This window comes from Pteropus medius, unplaced genomic scaffold (assembly GCF_902729225.1).
Source record: "Pteropus medius unplaced genomic scaffold, Ma_sr-lr_union100, whole genome shotgun sequence".
NCBI classification, from domain to species: Eukaryota; Metazoa; Chordata; class Mammalia; order Chiroptera; family Pteropodidae; genus Pteropus; species Pteropus medius.
The window spans coordinates 3835956-3861934 of NW_024346150.1; the positions used below are offsets into that span (position 1 = coordinate 3835956).

Here is a 25979-nt window from a genome sequence, read left to right on the forward strand (position 1 = left end):
AGAAAGAGGAGACATAGCCTCTTCCCGGTAGTTCTCAGCCACCCTATAGGAAGTAGGAACTGAGGGAAGAGAGAAACTGAACTAGGTTGGTATATGGGGAAAAGTCACTATTCCAAACTAGAGACCTCCTGCCAAAACATCTTATCCTCCATCCTGCTCTGTCTCCATGCTGAAGGAATAAAGGATGGTTCTCTCTCTTACAAGTGAGGTGTGGAGAATGGTAAGATTGGAGTCCTCCCTGCTTTATGTCTTAAAAAGGTAAAGAAAACTCCTGGGCTATCTGGCTCCAAGTTGGACATGACTTTAATCTTCTGAAGCTCTAAATTACCATCTATAAAACAGATCTTTAAGGATGACATTGGCAACTGTTGACAATGTTCAGCTTATTAGGACAGCACACCAAGTGGCACAAGGCATGTACACTTGACTTTACTATTTAATGAAAACAGTCTTATGACTGTGCTTACATTGGTTCGTTTGCCTCTTTATCATATTAAGATATCTGTCATGAGGAGAGGCCCTGGCTATCCACAGGTAATACTGATTTACAACATGATAGCAGATATGTCTGGCATTAAGGAGGTGTTATCAGGTTTTCTATACCCTTGCATTTCTTTTTCATGTTATGTATTTCATGCACACGTACACCAAGACAAAGAAACCATGAAAGTTGTCATAAGGCTAATAAATAAATAAACTTCTTTGACTAACATGTCTTCATTTCACAATTGAGATCCATACACTGAGGCCCAATGAGGTTCAGGTTTGCCTGGATGACCTGAAGATCATACAGGTGGCACTTAATTCACAGAAATCATTTCTTAGGACATTTTGGGTTCATGTAACCACAGGTAGTTAACCTTACTAATAACAGGAGTATTACATTGTTAGCAAGCCAACAGTGTGTTTCTCTTCCGAAAGTGTTTTGAGGTATGTGCTTTTGGGAATGAGGAACCTGGAATGTTAAGCAAGGGGTTGAAATAGACCACCCTGTTGCTATTCATTTCTCATTCATTTTAGTGGGAGTCCTTTAGGACACATTGGGTGTTCTAGTACATAATGAGCAACTAGGGAACAGTGTTATGGCCGAGGGTGTCCCTGGGCGAATGTTCTGTCCACTGCAAAGTTGGTGAGTTTTGCTGAGAGTTTGGAGAACAATCAAGCAGTCAGTCACCTGATAAAAAGTTGAATCAACTCTTCTCTGAGTTTCCCTGATCTGCTTACCGTTTCTCTTTTATTCTCTTAACTACTGCCTCTTCATTATTCACAGTTAGTTGTATTTTGAAGCCGTGAAAATTTGGGCATTCTCTTCTCTGTGACATGGAGTACCTATTGCGCATTGTCCTTATGCTTTTTAAATAATTATATCATAAGTATAATGCAATACTAAGCTTCAAACTTTTAAAAATAGTCCAAGCACATATAATCAATGCCTTTGAAAGCTCAGATGAGGTTTGGCAAGTTTGAAAGTAGCAAGGAGTGTGTAGAATGAAGGCTTATTGGAGAGCATAGGGTGATTTAGAACCATAGCTGATTCTGGAAACAGAGTATTTTGTAAATTTCTCCCCGTGCACAGAGGATCTATAATTGATCATATGCTTTACATTTGGGCTAAAATAATTTACAGAAATTACAATATGGTAGCTGATCTTAATTGTCAGAATTAAAATGGAATATTTGAATTATGAAGTTGCTTCAAATTGGTAACATTTCTGTATTATAAATCAAACTACAAAAACACATTAAAGTTTTGCTGTTGCCTAATATGTTAAAATCGTATATACAACCTATCTGAGTGTGTTGTTTCCCATTAGATTTTACTAATGGTCATAATGCACGTAGTATTAATATCTATATTAATGGTTATAATACACATAAGCAGATGCCATTTAAAACAAATGTTTATGGAATCAGTTACTGAAGCCCCTTCAGAACATCACTGAGTTCCACGATTTATAAAACACTGAGCCCATTCTCTAGCATCGTGGAAGACAAAAAGCCTATATTTGGGCACTTCCACCTGGTGACACGGAACTCATTTCTTGGCAAGGCAGCCCACACCACAGCTCTCATTCTTAAACAGTTCTTGCTTACATTGTGCCAAAACTGTTCCATGAAACTTCTATCTAATAGTCCTAATTCTGGCCTCTGGAACCACTGGCCTCTCACGCCAATGCCCCCTGTTTCCTCAGCTATCCTTCTTGTGGCTCGGTTCCAGACTTCTTGGTCACCCTCCCCTGACTGTTCTCTTGCTTTTTAGAGACACCTAAGACAAGATGACTTAAAATCGCCTCAAACTCAACACATACCAAACTGAATTCTTCCTAGCTCATTCCAAAACCAGGACAGTGAACGATACCATTGTCTATCCAGTTATGTAGGCCAGAAATCTATTTCATATCCTTGAATTCTTCCTCTGCTTTTTACTTTTCATACCGAATCCACCACTATGTCCCATAATTTTGCCTCCTAAATAGCTTATAATTCTCTTCACTTGCCTCTGTCTCCACTGGCATCACCCTTGACTGCCATGCCATTTTCTCTCTCCCACGCTTCTGCAAGAGCCCTTAACCCATCTACTTATAGCTGCTCTGCCTCTCCAGAGTTGTGCCATTCCACATCTTGCTTAAAATCCTTAGCAGCATCCCACTGTCTCATGATAATTTAAAATCCTTAGCATGGCTGACAAGGTCCTATGTGACTTAGGCCCCTTCTGCTTCTCCAGCTGGATTTTGCACTTCATGTTCTGTACTCAGCATACTGGTCATCTTCTGTTTCCTTCACCATGCTTTGCTCCTTCTGCCACAGGGCCCTCCTTTCTCTTATTTCCTCTGCCTGGAGTGTACTTTCCTCTTCCTATGGTTTAGTTAACCTAACTTGCAAGATTCAGCTCAAAGATTCCTGCCCCAGTCTTCCTGGAGTTCTTATACGAGGTTAAATTTCCTTGTTATAGGTTCTTACAGCCCTCAGGACATCTGCTTCTTAATCCTTATCATAGTTCTTATTTATTATATGCATTGGGGTTATTTTATTGATGCCTGGCTCTACAGTTGGATCCTTAGCTCCACTGGGTTAAGATGTATCTACTTCTGCTCGCTGTTTTTATCCTAGTGTACATAAAGTGTTCAAAAGTATTTGTTAAGTGAATTAACCAGGCAATTTCTATTTTGATTCTCTCTATTCCATCAAGGAAAATGATCTTAAATCTAGAAAAGATGGGACAAGTATGGTCAAGAGGAATTTAAAACTCAAAGGAGATGAGATAAAAGAGTTCGAAGTTATTTTTCAAAGAATGTAAATAATGCCCCAGCTCACTTCTCTTGACAGCATTGTTTGACATTCATGCAGACAGTAGGAAGTAGGTAAAAGGAAAAAGCAAAGATGCTGAAGGAAGATGGACAAAAGTTGACAGGAATTTTGAATGAGAGTAAAGAAGCAGGACTCCAACAACTGATAAGTAAACGTGACATTTGTCCCAGGCTGAATTTTAACAGTAGCTATTTAAAAACGGTTTGAAAGCACTTGGAAATGGAAGCGGTGATGATCAGGGGCAAGTACGGATTTATCAAGATTAAGTCATAGTGGATGATCATCCATTTCCTGTTAGGTGAACTTACAGGTTGGAAATGAGAGGCTGCCATGGGCATGAAGAATATTGATTTTATCAAGACTCTTAGAAAAGTCCCCCATGGTATCCTTGAGAGGTAGAGAAATGTAGGTTGAACTCAAAGCTAGTCAAACATCACCATGTGCGTGCCCAGCTCACCACTGCCTTGCCCAGGGCTGATTCACTCTAATGCTATTTATCTCTGAGATATTCCCTTTCAATGTTCATATACAATTATAATAATAACAACAGCCGACACATAAAATGTCCACTGTTTAAAGTGCATTTAATCCTTACAACAGCAATTTGAGAAATTATTGTGGTTGTTACCATTTAACAGTTGAATAAATTGAGTGTTGAGAGGTTAAGCAACTTGTTCAAGGTCACATAGTAAGAAGTGGAGCTGGAATTTAAACTCAGAAAGTCTGGCTCTAGTAGGACTTTATTGTACCTGACTAATAAGCATTCATGCACTATTTGCAATGCTCCATCCAAAATAGGGATTCTTTGCCTCTAAGGCACAGACCCTTGAGGGATCCATAGATAAAATTTATAAGGTTTTATAAACTTAAGTTGCATCTAATTTTCACTAATCTCTGACAAAAAGTAAACAATTGTTTCAATTATTAATGTAGGCAACAAACCAACCGTAGTATCAGCAGAATATGAGAAGTTGTCACCTGTAGAAATCAGATATTTTCATATCACATTATTGTTGTTGCAGCCTTCTAAAAACACCATCTATGTTCATCACTTTAAAATTACAATAGTTATTAGCCCTGCCACCAGATCTCATTATTTAATGTTTTAACAAAAGCACATGCATTTTATATCTCACATTTAAAACATTATAACTGTACTTCAGAACAACTGTGCTCTTTCATAACTCTATGCATTTTATTTTGTGTATGTAAAACTTTATTTGAGAAGGGGGTCCCTAGGCTTCACCAGAATACTCAAGGGCAGAGTCCTATCCCACGCTATCCAAATCAAGCTTATGCCGCAGTGTGTGTGGTTTACGCCAGGATGGGTTCCATTTATGACATGTGTTCATGCCCAGGCACATAGTTGTGACTCATAATGACTGACAAAAGGTAAACAAGTGATAGTTCTGGACCAATCACAAAGAGACAAAGCACATCACACAGAATATTAAAATGTGTTTTCTGTGGTGGCAGCTAAAGTTGCCTTTGAAGAAACAGAGTCCAGAACAGTAGGCAGTAAAGGTTAGGGAAGTCCCCTGACATTTTCCAAAGACCTCCTGAACATGGCTCTAGCTTGGAGGGTTGACCAACAGTGTATGAAGAGCAGCCGTAAAAAGCTCATGGGAAGTGTATCATAAATTCAGGAGACGTGAAGAGAAGGAAAGCATGATGGGCAATGTATGTGCCTTGAAGGCAACACCCTGGGGCTATTCCATAAAGATCTGAGACAGCACTCACATTCCTAGGAACCCATCCCAGATCCAGGGATGTTTATCCAAGAGACTATTCCTCCAAACATGGAGGGTGGAACCCAACATGTGCCGCAGGGTTCTGTTTTGTCCCTGTGTACTGATTACAATAACAACTTACATACACATATATATGTCACACTTTCCATGGTGGCTTCATGACAGCACTAGTAGCAGGCAGAACAGACTTGTTTACCACTTTACAAGATGGAAAGTAAGGTTCAGAGAAGTTAAATCAGTTGTTCAAAGCTACACACTGCATACATATTGCAGGTGAGAATAGTTCCAGGTCTGCTCTTCTGGTTCTATGTTCTTTGGTGTATTAGCCAGATTTGGAATCTGGAAAGAATCCAGGTTTCTTCCTTAAGAAGTTCAGACCGGCTATTTATGAAACTCCTTCCTAGTTGAAAAGGTTATGGTTCTGCAATGTAAAGTATTCCTTTTCTTCCTCTAGCCACTAAAGCTTTAGGACTTAGTCCTATGCAGTAAGCGCAGCATCCCAGATGGACCTGATATGGCCACAAAAGGTAGAGCTCTGAGAATCCACCAGGCGGCCCTTCTCCGCCTCCCAGGGAGAAGAGTAGTTGAGGGCATAATAGAGGTTCAGATGCCAGCTCTGCCACCTGGATAAGTAATGGTATCTCAGGAAAGTGATCTCTCCTCTCTATGTATTATTCTCCTCATCTGTAAATTGTTAAAAATGGTTGAGAAGGTTACACATCAAGCAGAGATATTTTAAAAAGGGCAATAAATGTTAGTCTTTCTTACAAGACCAAACATCAAACCTCTAAGACATTAACGGGAGTCTTTTAAGGTCACAACTGTTTCCTACAATGAAATCTAATGAGTTTTCCAGAAGAAATTCACTACTTGCCCTCAAAGAGCTGGGAAGAATTCAAGCACCCGTGGTAGCCATGAGACAACATGCTGATATTGACTTAACTCACTCTGCAGTTTCACCTGGGGGTAAATGTTCCCCTTATTCCCTTAAAATTGGGCATCAATCTTTTTTTTATAGCTTTGCCAAACCCAGGAAGCTTTCTGTGTTGTGTGCAAAGGCGGCACAGGAGCCTCAAATCCTCCTCAGCCTCCGCTGCCGTATCCCTGTCATCAGCAACATGTGAATGAACCAAATTATCTCCAGGGCTGAGGGCGTGGGCCATGTAGCTAGGCTCTGCTGTTAAAGGAAACTAGCGTCATGTTCTCCACCCCCTTAGGAGATGGCTGATGCTGTCGTAGGGCTGTGAGGGAGTAAGCCAGCCTGGAAATGCCATGTAGGGAAGAAACTGTTCCGTTTCAGTGTTAGGATTTTAAAATAGCTGCTAATAAAAAGCCTTCATACTGTGACACTTCAATATAGACACCCACAAGGATACCTTGACAAGCTGTTTGACTCCCCACAAGCCTTTGCTTTTTTGCCTGCTCGGAACGCCACCCCCCCACCCGCCCCCCGCCCCGCCCCAAGTCACCCACAGAGATATACAACCATGCAGTGACAGAGAAGGCCAGCAGGGGTCTGCCGAGACTGCCAGACCTGCTGGGAGCTCTGGCTCCCTGCAGGAGGGAGGCATCACTGCTATGATGTTGGCTTGTCCAGGAACATGTCACATCAATTTGAACCTGCTGCTTTTCTGTCTTTCTCTCTCTCCCCTCATGTTGTCTTTGATAAAACTTAACTAGAGAATGAGCTAAGCTCACTGTCTAGGATGAGAAGGAAGATCCTCAAATAACATTTAACTTACCAGTTCAGAAATACCATGGTTCAAGGAATCCAGGCTTTGCTGGTAAGGAGAGTAGAGTGTGATTATGTGATAGTAACTAAAATTCAAAGTGTCTTTCTCATTGGAAGTTCTCAAAAACCTTTCATTGCAGTAATATCATCTCCATTAGGAAAATAATGGGTCAAGCTCTAGAAAATTTTTAACAGCATTTAACCTGTTTTGCAGCTTGCTAATTCAGATCTTTTATAATGTTACCATTTGAATTTTAGCATAGATGAGACTATGTTATGTCCATAGCTACCTTCCTGCTTAGCAGGACCAATATGATTCTCTTTTTAATTTTATTTTCCAATGACAGTTGATTTCTAATATTATATTAGTTTCAAGTATACAGTATAGTGGTTAGAGATTTATACAACTTATATTTATACAACTTGATCTGCCCTGATAAGTCAAGTACCTACCTGGCATCGTACATAATTATTATAATATTATTGACTATATTCTCTAAGCTATACTTTACATTCCTGTGACTATTTTGTAACTACCAATCTGTACTTCTTAGTCCCTTTACCTTTTCACCCAGCCTCCCAATCCCTCTCCCATCTGGCTACCATCAGTATTTATGAATCTGCTTTTGTTCGTTCATTTATTTTGTTTTTTAAATTTCACATATAAGTGAAATCATATGGCATTTGTCTTTCTCTGTTTGACTTATTTCACTTAGCATAATACCCTCTAGGTCCATCCATGTTGTTGTAAATGGTTAGATTTCATTCCTTCTCATGGCCAAGTAATATTCCCTTGTACATATGTACCACCTCTTCTTTATCCAGTTGTCTATTGATGAACACTTAGGTTGATTCCATATCTTGGCTACTATAAATAACGCCGCGACAAACATAGGAATGCATATATCTTTTCAAGTTAGTGTTTTGGATTTCTCTACATAAATACCCAGAAGTGGAATTGCTGGGTCATAAAGTAGTTCTATTTTAATTTTTTGAGGACCCTCCATACTGGCTGTTTTCCATAGTGGCTGCACCAATTTTCAATCCCATCAACAGTGCGTAAGGGTTCCTTTTCTCCACATCCTCACCAACACTTGTTTGTTTGTTGATTTATTGATGATAGCCATTCTGACAGGCATGAGGTGATATCTCATTATAGTTTTAATTTGCATTTCTTTAATGATTAGTAATGTTGAGCATCTTTTTATATTTATATGTCTATTGACCATCTATATGTCCTCTTTGGAGAAATGTCTATTCAGAGGACCAATATGATTTTTAAACTTGACTATACATCAGACTCACCTAAGAAGCTTCTTAATAATATAAATTCCCATTCTCATCCCTCCAGAGATGCTGAATCAGTATATCTAGGGTGAAGCCCAGTAATTAATATTTTGAAGAAAGTACTCTGAGCTATTCATCAATAGTGGGGAGTGCTATAGTACTAGGTAAGATAACATTGCTATGCCTCCATTAGCATGGTCAGATATCACAAGAAAATTTGTGTTTAAAAATTCTCTTAGTGTATCCCACTATAGGATTTGTTTTTAATCTCTTAAGTAAAATTCCTCAGGTTATATGCCTGTACTGTTTTTATGAGTACCTATAGAATGATCGCCAAGAGAGGCTGCTATAGCACTGCAGAGGGATCAATCCTGGGGTTTTTAATGTCTTCATATGTATCCAACATTAGGTCAGGCTGTCATAATAATCTCTTGGTGTTTTCTCTTTTTATTTTAAATTGAGGTAAAGTTGGTACAGAACACTATGTGTTTCAGGTATATGACATTGTGATTGAACATCTGTATGCACTACAAAGTGAATGTCTTAGCATTTTATAGCTTTTCATATCTGTACAAATAGACCAAGAAGAAAAATGAAATAATTACCCAAGGACAGAATTCTAGGGAAGTTTTATGGAGCATTGAGAGATGAAGTCAAGACTTGCTTAGACTTAGGAATAATCTCCATTCTGGAAGTGGATGGCATCTTTATTTCCAAATATTTCCAAGAAGAACATCGTACAATCTTTCTTGGAACTGCCTTTTAGGCAATTATCATAATCAGTAGGAACTTAGTAAGTGCCTAGCACTGTATGAGGCATTATGGAGATCGAAATAAGAACATACACATTCTGCCCAAGAAGCACATATAGTCAGGTCACCTTCTGTTGTTTATAAATTCAGTCATTTGCAATAGTCCTTAAGTTCAATAACATACCCATCTGCTATTCTGCCTTTAAGACCCAGGTCAAATCTTATTTCTTCCAGAGAATTTTCCAGATTTCATCCCACATCTCAGTAAAAATTAATTTATTTCTACTCTTTACAACATGTATCATACTGCCTAGTATCAGAGTGATTCATTCATATTTCTTCTCCCCCAGGAAATTTGTGGTTTTCTTTAGGGAACAGAACATGTCTCACTCAGTATCTGCATATTGAAGAGGCATAGCTAAGACTTATGTATGCAACACGATACCATCTCGGATTGATTTAATCATTTATCTATCCAAGGTGTTCTGTCCCTGACCAAAGGACAAAGACTGGGAAAGTGTAAAAAGTATGGAGCATTATTAATATTCTGTCTGCATAGTTTTTTCCAAAGCCTTCTTGAACCAATTCACATTTGAGTCTAGGGAATCTCTCAGAGGTAACAGGGAAGCTAAGATAATTTCCTCTTGCTCAATATTCACTGGAGATGAAGAACATCTACTCTCCTACTTAAGTAATAATCTTGTGTAGGCAGGAAAACTTTAATTGTAGAAGTATTATGTAAATGTAAGTTATTTAATTAAAAAGAAAAAAAAAGACTTCACAGAGAGTAGCTGCTCTAAAGAGGTGGGAGAACTTGTTTTCTTTACTGTAGTTAATAAGTGGTTCACTGATAGACTTTTGAAATGACATATTCATCATCATGAGAAATGGCAACTGTCTTCTATTAATAAGTAAGGTAGAGTAACAGGGAATAGATTTGCCTTCTCACTTGAAACAACCGAAATATCGCTTAAATATATATAAAACAATTATTTTCAAGATACCGGATAATAGGCAATGAAGAATAATGATTCTGATAGATGAGTAACAAATGTAGTGAGTCCTATAATCGCCAAGTTTAATTCACTGAAAGAGACAGAGAAGGGAACCCAGATGGAACCTAATATGCTCCCTGAGTTGAAAAGATGAAGTTGAGAGTCTGGGGGAGACCAAGGTGGCTAGAGTGGAAAGGAAAGAATACCAGAGAAGCGAGAGCTGCACACAGAACTCTGAAAATCCATAAAAGGCGCCCCTCAAGTATTCAGATGAGTATTGATCAGTGCATGCATGTGAAGATACTATCAGTAGCTGGGGAAGAACTATCCAAAGGGAGCAGTGAAAACAGTGCCCAGTGCTCATGCAGGACCAGGAATAGTGCTGGTTCCTGTGAAGCAGAATGAAAACCTCATGATTCATGGGGAATTGAGTATCCAGTAGATCATACCTCAGTGGTGGGGAAGCATTAGCTGTAAAGCAAGCACTGGCCTGGTACTGCCTAATCTTAATAGCAACACACCAAGGGATCAAACTGTTTCAAGGCAATATAATCACACTCCAGAACAAAACTCAAAGAGATATATAGGAATGCCAAAATATCCAGCATCCAACAAGATAAATTCAAATGTCCAGCATTCGGTCTAAAATTACCAGACATTTAACACAGCAGGAGGATATGATCCATAATGAGAAAAATCAATCAAGGGAAATTGATCCAGGACTGACATACACAGTAGAACTACAGACAAATATATTGAAACATTTATTACAAATTTATTCCATGCTTAAAAATATAACTAGAGTCATGGAAGTTGTGAAAAGGTCCATGTTGAACTTCTAGGAATGAACTACAAAGTATGAGATGAAAAATACACTGGATTGTGAAAATAAAAAATTAGACGTTGCAGAAAAAAAAATTAAGGACGATGAAGACAAAATAGTAGAAACTATCTAAAATGAAACACACACACTCAAAAACATAAAAAGAGCTCAGTGAGCCATTAGACACCTTTAAGTGGCTTACTATAAGTGAAATCGGAGTCTCTAGCAGGTAAGTAGAGAGAACAGAAGAAATATTTGAACAATAATGGTCAAAAAGCTTTCAAACTGGTGACAACAATAAGCCTACAAATCTAAGAAATCCAATGAAGCCAAGCACAAGAAATAGTCACATATAATCACATTGGTCAAGACAAGTAATAAAGAGAAAACTTTAAAACAGCCCAAGAAAAAAGAAGTATTGCATACAGAGAAACAAAGATGTCCTACTGAGAAACGCCAGCACTTTTACTTTTTAGCAATGATTATGTGTCACTTCAGTTTATTGTCTTCAACAATCTCTAAAGGTAAGAACTCATCGCAAATAAGGAAACAGGGGCTATGATGGTGCATAAGGTGAGTATGACATTATTTTCTTTCCCCAAAACCATTTGCTTTCACTCTTTTTCCCTGTAGTAGAATGCTAGTTTGTCTAGGTTTTTGGTAACGAGCCACTGATCTGTGCAAGTGAGTCCAGCCCTTAGTCTTGACCCACCTGTACAATAAGAAGTATTTGCAGAAAGGATGTTCTGGGAAAGATTTACTTCTTGATGAGAGGAAGGTGTGCAGGAAGAAACCATCTGCTCTCTGTAGCAGCCTTGCCTCTTTCCTCCTCCAACTTCAGTTTTTATATGTTTGGAGTTCCTGCAGCCACTTGTAGCCATGAGGAAAAGACCAAGAAAATGTCAATCGCCAAGTCATAGCTCTGACATTGGAAAGTCTCTGAACCAATCAGAAACTGCCCACCTGTGAACTTCCTGTCATGTGAGTGAAACAACTCCCTATCTGCTTAGGCCATTGCTACTAGCATATTGCTACCTTTGGCTAAATACATTCCTAACTGATAGGATCATAAGGTTAGAAAAGGCAAATTTTGCCTCTAGGACCCCAGTCTGATACTCTTTTTTCTATACTTTAGCTAATTCTTTGTTGCCATTTTCCATTTTTAAGGGCCTCTGGTCTGAGTGATGCAAAAGTATGGAATCTCACCAGCATGAGAAAGCTGAGGCCTAACTGCTTCAAAAGTAGGAGAGAAAAGGGAGAAAGAAGTACCTGCTGAAGATATCTCCCAGCACCTTGAAGAATCAGAATCCTTCTGGCTCACCCAAGCCAATGGGCTATAACTTACCTTCCTTCCCAGTGTACCTAAACATATACATAATTTTTGCATGTAGCACTTCTAAGTGCAAAGTGGACGGGCTGTTGATTTAAGAAATAAGGTTGTCAGAAGACTGACAAGACAAAAGGGATCAATCCTATCTCCTGCTAACAGTCTTCGCTAATTGGGAAATACGTGGGACCAGTGACCTGGACAAATGATCTCCAGGCCAGCTCTTCTATTCCAGCCTTAGCTACTTTCTATAGCCTTTCTTGAAAGGTCACAAGGCACAGTAATAGAGTAAAAACTATGAGGAGTTCTGCAGCAAGGAAATTATTGTTTACCTAGTGATCATTGATCTCTTCTATTGGTGAACACCTGTGGACAGTTCATGGACCCAGTTTGAGAGATGCTGCTCTAGTCCAGTCAAATACATACAGAAGTGGAGATCTGGGGATGTCTTAGGTGGATCTATTTTCATAAGCTGACATAATGCAATCTGACATATCATTTTCTGGCATTAAAAACTCTCAGTGGCTTCCCACTGCCAAAAAGACAAAGTCCAAAGACTTTGGCATGGCAAACAGGCCCCTGTGAAATTTGATAATAGCCAAAATAGTCTACTTTGTTAACTCGGATGCAGGCAAAGGAGTCCCTATTCCCTGGCCACACACCGTCTGATGTTTATACTGCCATTTCTTTTTATATGCTACCTCCTATGCCAAGAATGCCTCCCTCCCCTTCTGGCCCAGGGCCTTCTTGCCAATAGAACAATTTGGGGCTTTGTATCTTAAATACCAGCTCAAATGTCGTATCTCTGTGAACCCTACTCTGATTTCCCAAAGAATTCTGGTGGCTTCCTCTTTAGGGTTGCCAGTACATATCTCTATTACAGCACTTATCACATTATAACATATCTAAAAACTCCTTCAAATCACAGCCCACATGTCTTTTTCATCTGGATTCCTTTAGTATCTAGTATAGCATCTGGCACTTAGTAGCTGCTTCATAAATATGTGCTGAATAAATGAATGAATGAATGAATGAATGAAAAGACACTCACTCACCCTGTTGCAATTCCAAAGCATATGTAAAAGATTCTTGGGAAGGCTTGAATACAAACTAATCCAATTTAGAATCTTGAAACAATTTATGCAAATTTGGTTTAATATAGAATTAGTCTGAACTCAATGTTCTGATTTCTCCCAGGCAGACAGGTTCCTCTGAACTGTGCTTTCTCTAAGTGTTGTACAGAGCATAAATGGAGGATGATTTCATAAAATAAACAAGCTGTTATGTTTCTGGGTCCACTTTATTCAAAAGAATGCAAACAGAAAGGTCTATAATTACTCATGTGAAAGTTGAGCCATTGTTATGTATTATATATTAAGGGAGAAAATAAGGAAATGATACATGCAAAGGGACTTAATGACATAGAGAACATTCCTTTCTCAGGAAGGGATTGTGTTGCTTCTTGAAGTGAACACTATGCCTGGTTTGAAGAGTTCTAGGTGGAGTATACTAAAGGAAGTTTTCTTATTATAGTATAAACACAAATAAATTTTAATCTTGAGCTCTCCATTGAAAAGGAATTGTCCGAGGTAAGAATATCCCTACATCCCAAGCTTTACTTCCTGAATTCAGTGCTCCTAGCCTCAGAGCCAAGCCCATCTGCAAATCTGAGTGTCTTCTGTATTCATCTACGGGGCTAAAAAGACACACTCATAAAGGCTTTCCCTGATTTGTGTCCTGTTCACAATCACTGATTGACTACCTAGTACATACTATGCAGTCAGCCAGCCCGTGCAGACAAAAAGATGTATAAGACTTGTCCTTTCCCTGCTCTCAAATTAGTGAGAAACATACATGAACAAATTTCTATGATGCAATGTGCTCTATGCTGCAATGCTGATTTATATGAAATATCGAGGAATCACGAATTTGTGAGTAATTACTATGCTCGGAGGAAATCAGGAAGCAGGCGAAGCTGGAATTGCATCTAAAGAATTAGTAGGCATTCCCCAGGGAGATGCAATGATACTCCTCATAGAGGGAATGACATTGGCATTTTACACAACCACACAACTAAAAACATTTGTGGAATGAGTCAAGATTGATCTATCTATCTATCTATCTATCTATCTATCTATCTAATCTGCCTATCTACCTATCGTATCTAGAAATGTTCATATTACATAAAAATATTCGTTAAAAAATATATACATTCTTTTCAAAGACTGAGGTATGAAAGTTAACTTTGGATTATTTCTTATGTGTTAGCTCAGTTCTTAAATTATCTCAGCTTTCTCCTCTCCTCTGTGGTTCAGGACTTTATTTTCTAGTTCATCGCTCCAGGATGGACAGTGTAAGCGGAAAGTTACTAATGTTCAAATCAGTTCTTTCGGCTACTTGTCCTGTCTGCTGACTTTAGTACAACTCATCTTCTTTTCTCTTTGCAGCTAATAAACTGTGTTGAACACCCAAAGATGATTTCTTGGGCTTTGTCGTTGATACCATTTTAACACTTTAGGATTCTGACCGTGGCCTTCTTTAGTTGCGTTATAATCGTTTGCTTTGTCATATGTCCACCATAAATCAATTTGCCTATTCTGCTTCCTTTTCTTCTTAAGTGGAGGATGAATTAAAGGATTTCTTACCACTCCAACATAAAACTAAAACCCAAAGGAGAACGACACTTAAAAGCTAGGATTTCAGATATTTAGGGGCCCTCTACTCACCAACGTATCACATTCACTTTAAGCACACGTTGGACCCAAACAGCGAAAACCACCAATGTGCATATTAAAAAATTTTCAGTGGATATACTGTGGCACAGTAGTGACCAAGTAGGGTGAGATCGTAGGCCTGTGACAAGCAGCATGTGACAGAAATCCGGTTCAGATGTTTCCTAAATGTCAGGTTTTGCCAGTGGAGGGAAGGAATAAAAACAAAATAAAAGATGGGCACTGCAGAGCTGCTAATTAAAACAATTCAGAGAACATAAATGCTAGAGTAATTTTGGATCCGCCATATCAGGCTGCTTTTAATGCAAATGTAGCGTTCCGATTTCTTCCTTCATCGGGAAGATATAATTAGCTCAGCTGCAACAGGGTGGAAGCCTGAGGCAGCCATTTCCTTGTGTTGCCAGCTCCCCTAGGATGGAGGAACAGCTGCCACCCACCCCTCCTGCCCTGACTGCACAGAGCTGTGGTCACCCCACAAGGCTGCTCATAAACCATCATGAGCAGAGGGCTCAGGCTGCCAGCGAGATTGGTTCTTGCTTAAAGATAAGGGACGTGTTACTCCTCAATCTAGCTGACTCCGGGCCCGGTTGCCATTCTTTCATATACGATGAAAGAACACAAAAATGCTCCCTTATTACTGTGGCAGAAAGGGTATTTAACATTGGTGGCTAACACAAAAATGCTCCCTTATTACTGTGGCAGAAAGGGTATTTAACATTGGTGGTGACAACCCACATCAGCTACAGCAGCTCATCCCCTTGGAGTGTGCAGACTTTCGGAGAGGATGGGAAGAGAATAAAGAAGAAAAGGTGCTCACAAATGAGAAACCCAAACTGTAAGGAGAACGCATTTCCCAGTTGCTGTGACAGAGATGAAGAGACACCATAATGCGGAAGGGTTTAATGCCCAGCTTATAGACGATCAAACAGGATAACTAATGTGAAAGCGAGAGTATTCTGGGAAATAGCCACTGCAAAATGTTCTGGAATTCACCTACAAAAACAGAGCAACGTTCATTTGACAAACTCCACAAAATGGATTCCACGGATACACTTTCGATGTTTTAATAAGCAAAAATATTCTGCCAACGAGTTCTATGATGGTAAATACGAACATGAAACCAAAAGATGGACCATCACTTTGAAATTTTAGAGGAGGCAAAATAAAAGTCATTGATTTTTTTTTTTTTCTTGTTTTCCTGGGCTACTTACAAATTGCCAGGTCTTACTTCCCTCTGCCACTTTCCTACCTGCTTCCACCCATTCCCACCTACAACAGAGGCCGACAGAAGGCCAATTTTGCTTCCTCATCTTCAGTGGGAGTAATGAACAACCAAGTGAATGCACAAACTCTGCAGCTGCAACTGAATAGTGACTAGGTGAGGGTCAGGGAGAATAAATAAATCTGGCATCTGAAGCACATTTCTTAATGACTGAACAAAGTTAACAAATAAAGGGACTGGGAATCATTATTTCCTCCAATCAATTCAGAAGGAAGTACTTCAGGAAAATTTCACCTAAATGAAGGGTTTTCTTTACAGCAAATGATAAAATATGGTAGATGACAAGTGACGGTGTTTTATAATGTATAAATGACCAAGACTAATGCTTTATATCCATAACGATGGTCATTGTTTTGCTAGTATTTTCATTTTCAGGTTTTTTATTGAGAGATAATTCATATGCCATGATATTTGCTCTTTTAAAGTACACATTAAATGGTTTTCAGTCTATTTGCAAATATACTAAATAACCATCACAGCTATACAATCCTAGAACATTTTTATCATCCCAAGAAGAAACTCTATGTCCGGAGTCAGTCACTCTTCATTCTCCATTACCCCCAGTCCCTGGCAACCGCTGTCTACTGTTTCTATGGATTTGCCTATTCTGGACATTTCATATCAATGAAATCATGTAATATGCGACCTTCTGTGCCTGGCTTCTTTCACTTCGCATAATGTTTTTAAGATTCATCTGTGTTGTATGAATCAGCACTTCATTCCTTTTAATTGATAAACAATACTCTACTGTACAGATTATCATACGTTTTGTTCATCTATTCATCAGGACACTTAAATTGTTTCCACTTTATCATTATTATGAATAATGCTGCTATTTCATCTGTATACAAGTTTTTGTGTGAACATATGATTTTAGTTCTCTTAGGTATGTACCTAGGAGTGGAATTGCTGGGTTAGATGGTGACTCTACGTTGAATGTTTCGAGGAACTGACAAACTGTTTTCCCAAGCAGCTGTACCATTTGACATTTCCATCAGCAGTTTATAAGGGTTCCAAATTTCTCCACATCCCTAGTTACACTTGTTATTATGTGTCTTTTTATTACAGCCATCCCAGTCGTTATGAAGCTGGTTTTGATTTACATTTCCCTAATGACTGATGATGTTGAGCATCCTTTCCTGTGCTTATTGGCTATTTGTATAGTTTCTTTGGAGACATCTCTACTTAAATCCTTTGCCTATTTTTTAATTGGGTGGTTAATCTTCATATTGTTGAGTCTTTCAGTCTTTTTCCTCTGAATTATTTTTCTAGAGATTGTAGAAAAAGACATTGGGTTTCACCTAATTCAGTCCTGGCTTTGGGAGTGAAGCATAACTTCACTAAATTAGATAATGATAAGGTTGAAAACATTTATTGAGCACTTCTTTTGTGCCAGGCACTCTGAAGCCTTTATTAACTTACTGCTAAAGAGAAAACTGTTGCTTGGGCCACATGTTCCTCCCTTAGATGACCATCGAGATTGGGAAAGCTTTTCCTTAGGGAAGCACCCTGTGTTTCTTTGTCCCTTGAGACAAGGAGATGCCCCCAAGCCCACCTCCTCCAACGGAGCAAACCTAACAGAGAAGATACATCCATTGGTAGGTAACATCCCCCCCCTCCACCCCCCACCACACACATTTTAGATATCTAGAACAAACTAGTCATTGCTAGACTCAGGACAGGTGCTTTGAAGCTCCATTTTGAACACTTCAAGTTGAGACTATGCTCATGTTTTCAATAAACAATTTGGTCTCCACTCCCTCCTATATAAAACGTGGACAATGCTTATCAGATGACAAAGGAAGAAACCCCACAAAACAATCTACAGAAGAATATGCAGGAAGGCAATCGATTCACTGTCATAGACTAATTGCAGCAAAGTTGGCTCAGCTAGAGTGCAGAGGCATTGGAAGTGAGTGACGCTGTAGGGAGGAGACTAGGAAACAGATTGAGAAGGCACTGCCTCAAAAATAAACCATAAAGGGAGGAGCAAAGGTGAGGACAGGCATTTTCTTCACCAGTCCTACCTTATTATGAAAGTCAAGTTATATGTTTTATTCTCTTAGGCTATATACATACAGCATATTATTCTTTTTCTTTCTTACCTTCTTCCTTTCCTCTTGAAAGCCCAGCAAAGTAAGAAAACCAAATTGAGAGTTTTAGGTGGTGGAAGACCACCTGACACTTCAATATCACGACTTCAAGGTTTCCATAAATGTCCCTTTTTTTATACCCAAGTCCCAAGATTTCAGTTAACAAATCTAACCTGCCAAAGGGGCGATTCCTGGTAATCAGTGGACTTGAATTATTGTCTATAACTCTATCCCTTAGTGCTTCTAGTGATGGATCCCCAGGTGGGCTGGGTGAGAGCATTCAAGAACAGGCAGGATGGAACTTCTTGTGTCTTATCAAGATAATCCACTTTCAAACAAGATGATTCTGTGTAGGAATTTCCAAGGTCTACATGTGTTATTTTTTATGCGAACAAGTTCATCTTAGGTCAAACCTCAAAGGTTCCAGGTATTATTTCTCAGAATCAAGTGCAAACCTCAAAATCCTTTAGCCTTATGTCCTCTGGGAATTTCCCCATGACCTTAAGTTCTGCTGGCAAAATTCTCAGGCTGAGGACTTTCCTCTTGGAGATATCACACACTGCTCTGTACAGCCATGAGAACAGCAGGATAGGGGTTGTGGGGTAAATTGTGTTCCCGCAAAATTTATATGTTGAAGCCTTAATCCCTACTACCTCAGAATATGATTGTATTGGGAGATAGGGCCATAAAGAGGTAATTAGGTTGAAACGAGGCCGTTAGGGTGGGCCCTTATCCAGTCTGATGGTGTCCTTATAAGAAGAGGAAATTTAGACAACAGAGAAATACCAGGGTTTTGCGTGCACAGAGGAAAGACCTCACATCAGGGCAGAGAGAGAAGCACTATCTGCAAGTCAACGATAGAAGCCTTAGAAGGAACCAACCCTGCAGTCACCTTGATCTTGGACTTCTAGCCTGCAGAACTGTTGGGATAAATAAATTTCTGTTGTTCAAGCCACTTAATCTGTGGTGTGTTGTTATGGCAGCCCAAGAAAATGAGTACAAGGAGGGACTCCCAGGGAAACAGGGCCCTGGGGGTCTGCAGCCACTCACCCTGTAGTAGTCAGTGCTGTACACGTCCCGGGACATACCAAAGTCCCCGATTTTCACAAGGAGGTTCTCACCAACCAGGCAGTTCCGAGTGGCCAAGTCTCGGTGCACGAAGTGCTGGGAGGCCAGGTAGACCATGCCTGCAGCGATCTGTTGGGCAATGTGCAGCATCTGTGACTGTGTCAGCTCCGTCGGTGGGTTGCCTTCAGCCATCAGCACGGCGTCAGGTCCATGAGCCCTGTGGAGGACATAGACAGCATTGCTAGAGCTGGAGCTCTTTGCCCAGGGGCGCTTTACCCCCCATCAGCTGCTGGTTCTAGAAGACACTGCCTGACTCGGCATAGACAGGAAAGATGCGTTACCCGTGGTTATACTTCAAAAGGACCCAGGCTTCAATTCTCAGAGAATCTAGAATTCCCAGGGCCACATGGCCTGAATGGTGCCCTGCCTCAACATATGGACAAGTTCATGTTTTAGGTGCTCCAGAACTATCCTGGGGTCAGGTGCTGGCCAGAGCCCCTGACTCTGGAAAGCAGTAGGTGGCTGAAGCAAAACAAAAACGAAGCAAAGCATGGTGGGGAGAATTTGGCTCTCCTAGAGAAACAGAGGATAAGAAGCACAGCGAGAGTCTCACCCCTCCCCTCCCTGCCACGTGCTGCAGCCAATTGGCCCCCACCCAGGCTGATCCCTCCAGTGTGCCCCATCAGGGCCAGAGCTGGCAGCTCTGGTCCCCCCACTCCACATGCTCTGTAGCCAGGCATGGTCTCTAAGCTACCCTCATCACCCTCAAGCTCAGTTCAGCAGGATCTCAGGGCATCCTCAGCCTGGATATTCATTCCCAGTGGAAAATACCATCTCCTTCTGCCCACCCTTCCCCCTGACTGTCAGTTCAACATATGCACTGGCCACCACAGAAGAGAGCTCTTTTGAATTACAACACATTTATTCTTTTATCGGGGCAAGTTTTATTCTTTACACTTTTTTGAGGGAGAAAGGGAGCACAATGAGAATATGGTATTTTATTTCTTCTCTTCTGTCTTACACACTAGACTTTTCTGAGCTGTGTGATGAATTAAGGCATTATGATACTGATAGGTGCTTCAGGGAGCAGAGAGTCGCAGTCCTAGAATGCTCCATCGGCATGGACGGTCCCCACTCTGGAACCTGGTAATATGAGACAAGACTGGCGTCACTACCCCTGGCGGCCTGAGAGGGCGCTGCAGGGCAAGAAAGAAAAGCTTGGTCAAAGGGCTTCTCCCTCCCAAGGGCAAGTTGGCCAATGACATCTCCTTCCGGATAGTTTGACTCACTTAAAATAAATATAGAGGATTTTAAATGAATTTTAAAGTGGTGACTACACCTGAAGCGTTACAGAATGTATGGCTATTTGACGATGAGAGAGGCGGAATTCAAGAATCCCAATCTGGCGTTGGCCCTCCCCTCACCCGCCAGCTCCACCTTGGATGAGTTATCTCAAGCATAGGCGCCTGCCCTCTCCATCATGGCTATAGCCCGCAGTGATTTCCCCTTTCCTTGATTTCCAAAACATGCTGTCATCTGATCTTTCATTCATGTATTCACAGAGAACAAGCACTGGGCAGGAAGGTGGGGAGTTACCCAGTTCCAGGAGTACCCAGCACCACAATCTGGGGAAGCCTTTTAATGTGTAATTTCCCAGTTAGTCAAAAAATAAAGAGATATTATGATGTGTGATCATTTAGGTCCCTTCTATCTCTAAATATCTGAATCGAGCAATTCTTAGGGAGGAGCTTCCTGTTTTTTATACAAGGCAAGTTCTAACAAATTTATTTCATCTCCATTCAAACCACAGCCCCCCAACTGCCTCTGACTAGCTGTGAAACTCATGTTCTTCAACTGTAAAGTGAGAATGATGATAAATAATAGTTTATAAAATTGATACAAGCCATAACATTTAAAATGCTTAGAAAGACCCAATAAATATTAGCTGTTATTGCTTGAAATAAGCCTTGTTCATCTTCTCTTTATTAGAAGGGAATCCTGGAGACATTCTAAGAGGCAAAACTAATCTTTAAAGCCAGGACTGTGTTTTACTCCTTATTTCCCAGCCAACCTAGCATAGGGCCTGACCATGTTGGTACTCAGTACATGCCCTTTGGATAAATGAAAAAAGGGAGGAGATAACTGTAGGCATCTGTCTCTGGAGGGCAGTGCCAATGACACTTGGGGACCCATTCGCGGGAGTTTAGGGCTGAGTTCCCTTCCTGAAAGAGGATAGACTGTAGTTTGCAGCACAGTATTGCACCTAAGAAATTGATTCTTGGCATGGAAAAACCTCTTGTTCCCAGAGTTCAGCAGATTCTGAAATTGAGCAGAGGAGGTTTCCAATAGCTCCATGTCTTGTGCAAGATGCCAAGGGAAATCAGGTGCCTGCTCCTTCTGGGATGTAGGAAGTAGAGCTAGGGAGAGGTTGACAGAGCCACAAGTGAAAGAATCAACAAACACGCACGCACATGCACAAACACATATGCTTACATGCACATGTGCAAATCTGAGCTCACAGAAGCATTTAATTGCATCCAGATGAGTACATGTGAATTTATTATGCTACAGTTCTTGGAAAGCACCTTTTCAAATTAGAAGTAGCCTAGAGCAGGGAAACAAGAAAACAATATTTCTCCTATGAGCAGTTAGACCTCAACCAATTCAACTTCTTTTCCTCCTTTCACATTAGATCTGACAAGACAACGTGCAAAAGCTGCCATCATCCTCTTTCTTATCACCCACAAGAAAAATTTTGCTGACTTTGGATAATGCGCTATTAGGTTGACTGTCTCTGAATACCATGAATTGGCATCATATTCCTAATCTCACCTGGCAGTCACTCATGCACTCAATCAGAAGCAAGGCAGAGAACGGGGACTCATTTCAGCGAAGAACTAAATTACACGTGTATTCATGAGGCTAGAGATGATGGAAGTGACCCAGATGGCACAAACCACGTGATGACATTTCTAAACACAGCAGTGCCCTCTCCCCCCGGCCACTGTTCTCTCAGTGATTGAGTTATTACTTAAACAACACAGTTTCTGAATCTTCCGGGGGCTACACGAAGCCACTGGTGCCAATTTCTGTGGAAAGCCCACCTCAGTGCCCACAGAAACTGGAGGAGGACAGAAGCGTAGCTATTGTCATAACACAGAAGGCATAACATCCCAGAATTTTGAATCTTTCAACCAAAATAAAAAGGAAAATGTAGCAGGGAAAATGGGTTGAGGGGACAACATCTATTGACTCCTTCCCATCACAAAAGTCCTGACACTCGTCCTTGATGCGGGTATCATTCTACCCCTTTCACATGTAAGGAAACGGAGGCCAGCAAGAGCAGGTGCAAACTTGTCACATCTTTCCTGTTTATCCTAAATTATATCATCTTCCAAGAAACCACAGGCAGCACATTTGCTAATCTTTCAAAGCTGAGGGATAGCTCTGTTTTAAAGAAAACAGCATGTCGAAGGCAGACCTGACTTATAGAGGATCTAATTCAGGCTATCTGAACCTGTTCCCTCCTTGAGCCCGACTCCCACCTCATCCCTTCCCGGCCACACTGTACCTGAGGAACTTGTTGAGGTCCCCGTGCTTCATATACTCGAAGACCATGATGAGTGGGTCACCCTCTACGCAGACACCATAGAACTTGACAATGTGCTCATGCTGGAGGTTGGTCAGCAGCTCAGCCTCTCGGTGAAAGTCCTTGCGTGCATTGTCACTAGCATCCTTCAGCGTCTGGAGATGAGGAACAGAGAGGAAGGAAAAACCAACACATCTTAAATTGAAGCTGTCAAAGAAAAGGTTGCGTCAAGAAGGAATTACTTCACTGGGCCCGAGGTTCCTAGATGGGAAGGAAATTCATCTCATTTATTACATGAAATATTGGGGAAATGACCTAATTCCTGAGGAAATAATTTTTGTATTAATAACTGAGGAAAAATCCCTTGTGGGTATGCAAAGTTTGACATAAACTTTAGAGTTTATGAAGCACTTGCCCATATATTACCTCATTAAGTTATAGACATGCGCATTATACAGTCTTCGTTCCTTTTAGCCCTGGTCTGGGCTCGACTATCATCATGGACTTCTCTCCCACTTTGGTGCCTGTTGCACATTCTTGGATGCTATGTGCACCTCGCCTCTGTCCATATAACCTTTTAAAAACTTTATATTATGGAAATACTCATTAGAGAAAAGAGCATAATGAGCTCTCATGTACCCATCTTCTAGCTTTGACAATGACCATTTTGCTGGTTTTATCATATGACATTCTAAAAAGCCTTCTCCAGCTCATGCTCACACACACTGCTCACTCAGGAAATGTCCCTGACAGCAGGCCAGTCACACTGCCAAAATGAGGATGCCCGGGATCATGCCAGTTGGGTTCTAGTGCCTTTAGTTCTTAGCCCATACCGCTCTGCCACCACATTGCCACTGCAGGCATGGCAAAGCTGGCATGCGTTGATGCTAATCACATGTACATAGCTCCTGTCCTGGCCCAGTCATTGGGCCAGAGCTGTGATGGGACCCAAATCTTGGCCTAAGGTGCTTATGGGCAAATAGGGAGATAAGTCACATATGTCATTAACTATAATTCAAGCTTAAAACATGTCCTAAATAAACTGGCTCCCCTGCATCTCTGTCCAGCATTGAAGAGGAATTTTCACTCAAAAAGGCTAATCTTATAATCAGCTCTTTGTTCTGCTTCTGTAGATATGCTTGCCACATAGGCCATGGGCCAGGGTAACCTCAAAATTAACTAAAGACTCATCCTCCCTTTTGCTTGTTCTGTCTAACAACAAATGTAACTGCCTGTAACCTATAGTAACTCCCCCGCTGTGTAACTCTTTGTAACTGCCTGCAACCCAGAGCAACTTCGTGCTTCGTAACTGTCTGAGGACAAATTAACCAATCGGCCCACGACAACTAAGCCCTATAAAAGCAAAATTACATCTGAGCCTGGGGCCCAGATCTTCAGAGCACTAGCTCCTCTGTGACTGCTGGCATAATAAACCTCAGTTCTCCAACTCTCCAAGTACTCCTTGGTTTCTCGCCGGTCTGATTTTTGCAACATTTCTGCAACAGCATGATCTCTCCTTGACATGCCTTTCTTGAAACTTATATTTCCACCTTGTGAATCATCTGCAGCTGCCCAAATGACATCAGGCCACACCTCTCGGCCCCTGCACATGTTTATCCCTCTACCTGGTATGCTGACTCAGGCTTGGTTACTGGTGTTGGAGATCGAATATTGACCACTAAAGATGTCCACATCCTAATGTCTAGAACCAATGAATATTCTACCTTACATGGCAAAAGGACTTTGTAGATGTGATTAAGTTAAGGATCTTGATGTTGGAGAGATTATCCTGGATTATCTGAGTGGGTCCAATGTTGTCCCAAGCAAGAATCCTTACAGGAGAGGGCAGGAGAATCAAGACAGAGAGGATGTAAGGATAGAAGCAAAAGTTAGATTGAGATAAGATGCTGTGCTGCTGGCTTTGAAGATGGACGAAGGGGCCATGAGCCAAAAAATGTGGGCAGCCTCTAAAATTTGGAAAAGGCAAGGAAAGGAATTCTACCCTATAATGTCCAAAATGATCCAGCCCTGCTGATATGTTGACTTTAGCTTAGTAAAACTGGTTTCTGGTGTCTGGCCAACCAGAACTGTGAGAGAAATAATTTGTGATATTTTAAGCCACTGAGTTTGTAGTAATTTGTTACAGCAGCCACAGGAAACGACTACATCTGGTCATCACCTAGAAATCCTCCGAGACTGGGCTCAGACATCACCTTTCTGAGAAGTGTTCCCTGACTTCCTCATTGCTGTCATGTCCCCCCTACCCCCAGGCTATGCTGCATGACCCTCTTAGGTACACCTCATACTTAACGTCTATCATATATCACTGACCATAATACATTCTAATTGCATGTGTACCTGCTTATCTCTGGTGTAGATGGTGAGCTCTTTGATCCAGGAACTGTGTCTTCCATCTCTACATTGCTAGCACTGGACACAGTGCCAGGCACATGTTGAGTATTCAATAGAGGTTTGTGGAATGAATAATAAAGGACACGAAAAGCAAACACTGAGAGCAAAAGAAGAGTTCAGAAAGTGAGCAATTGCTTCAACTGAGGAACAAGGAGGAGGGAAGCCCAGAGGACTCCTTCTGGTAGAGGTGACATGTGAGTATGTGACTCCTTCCCCCAGGGAGACTGCAATCAGTCATAATCAAAGTTGGATGACAAATGCAAACATTCACATTCACCTAAACTGGAACAGAATGAAAGCATGGCCATCTGTCAGATGTGTACGAAGTGTAAGACTTGACACTATGTCCTGTGTCAAAGAGTACTGCAAGGTCCCTGGGGGTCATTTTGCAGCTCACTGCCTTGCCGTGCTCTTCCTCACAGAGCATCGGGAGAGGATATTTCTGACCTGGTTGACTAATAGATATTGGGAAGTGACACAGGTCAAGTTCTTGGAGAGCAGACTCTGAAGTGGAGATTAATAGCCAAGACATTTCCTAGGACATGCTCTTGGGATTAACACCTACAGGAGGAATTGGGCAGAGGGTGAAACTGAGCTAACATGCAGTCTCAGTGGAACCTCATCTGGCCCTACAAGGAGACTCTTCAGAGTCGTTGTGAGTTGGTCCAACAGGGCTAGGCTTTGTAAACCTTTATCAATCAGTCATCGGATGAGGGCCTCCCCAGGAAGGGAGTGTGACTTTAATAAGAGGATCTGCTGAGCCCCCATAGAAATCTGGTAGTTGAGGACTGTGATGCAGCTTTCCCAGGAAGCAGAGGAGCAAGTCT

The 25979-nt window shown here is 41.0% G+C and overlaps 1 protein-coding gene across 6 annotated transcripts in view; it reads right to left on the reverse strand.

Moving 5' to 3' along the window:
• Nucleotides 1-25979, reverse strand: part of NTRK2 (neurotrophic receptor tyrosine kinase 2) — a 319040-nt gene that overhangs the window by 42438 nt on the left and 250623 nt on the right. For 5 of the 6 annotated variants that reach the window (XM_039875643.1, XM_039875642.1, XM_039875641.1 and 2 more), the window contains 2 exons: nucleotides 22723-22895; nucleotides 19134-19368 (listed from right to left, as the gene is read on the reverse strand). In XM_039875643.1, coding sequence (XP_039731577.1) covers nucleotides 19134-19368; nucleotides 22723-22895 — 408 coding nt within the window. Of the gene's footprint in view, nucleotides 1-19133; nucleotides 19369-22722; nucleotides 22896-25979 lie in introns of those variants that run through there. The other variant, XM_039875645.1, reaches the window with a different exon arrangement.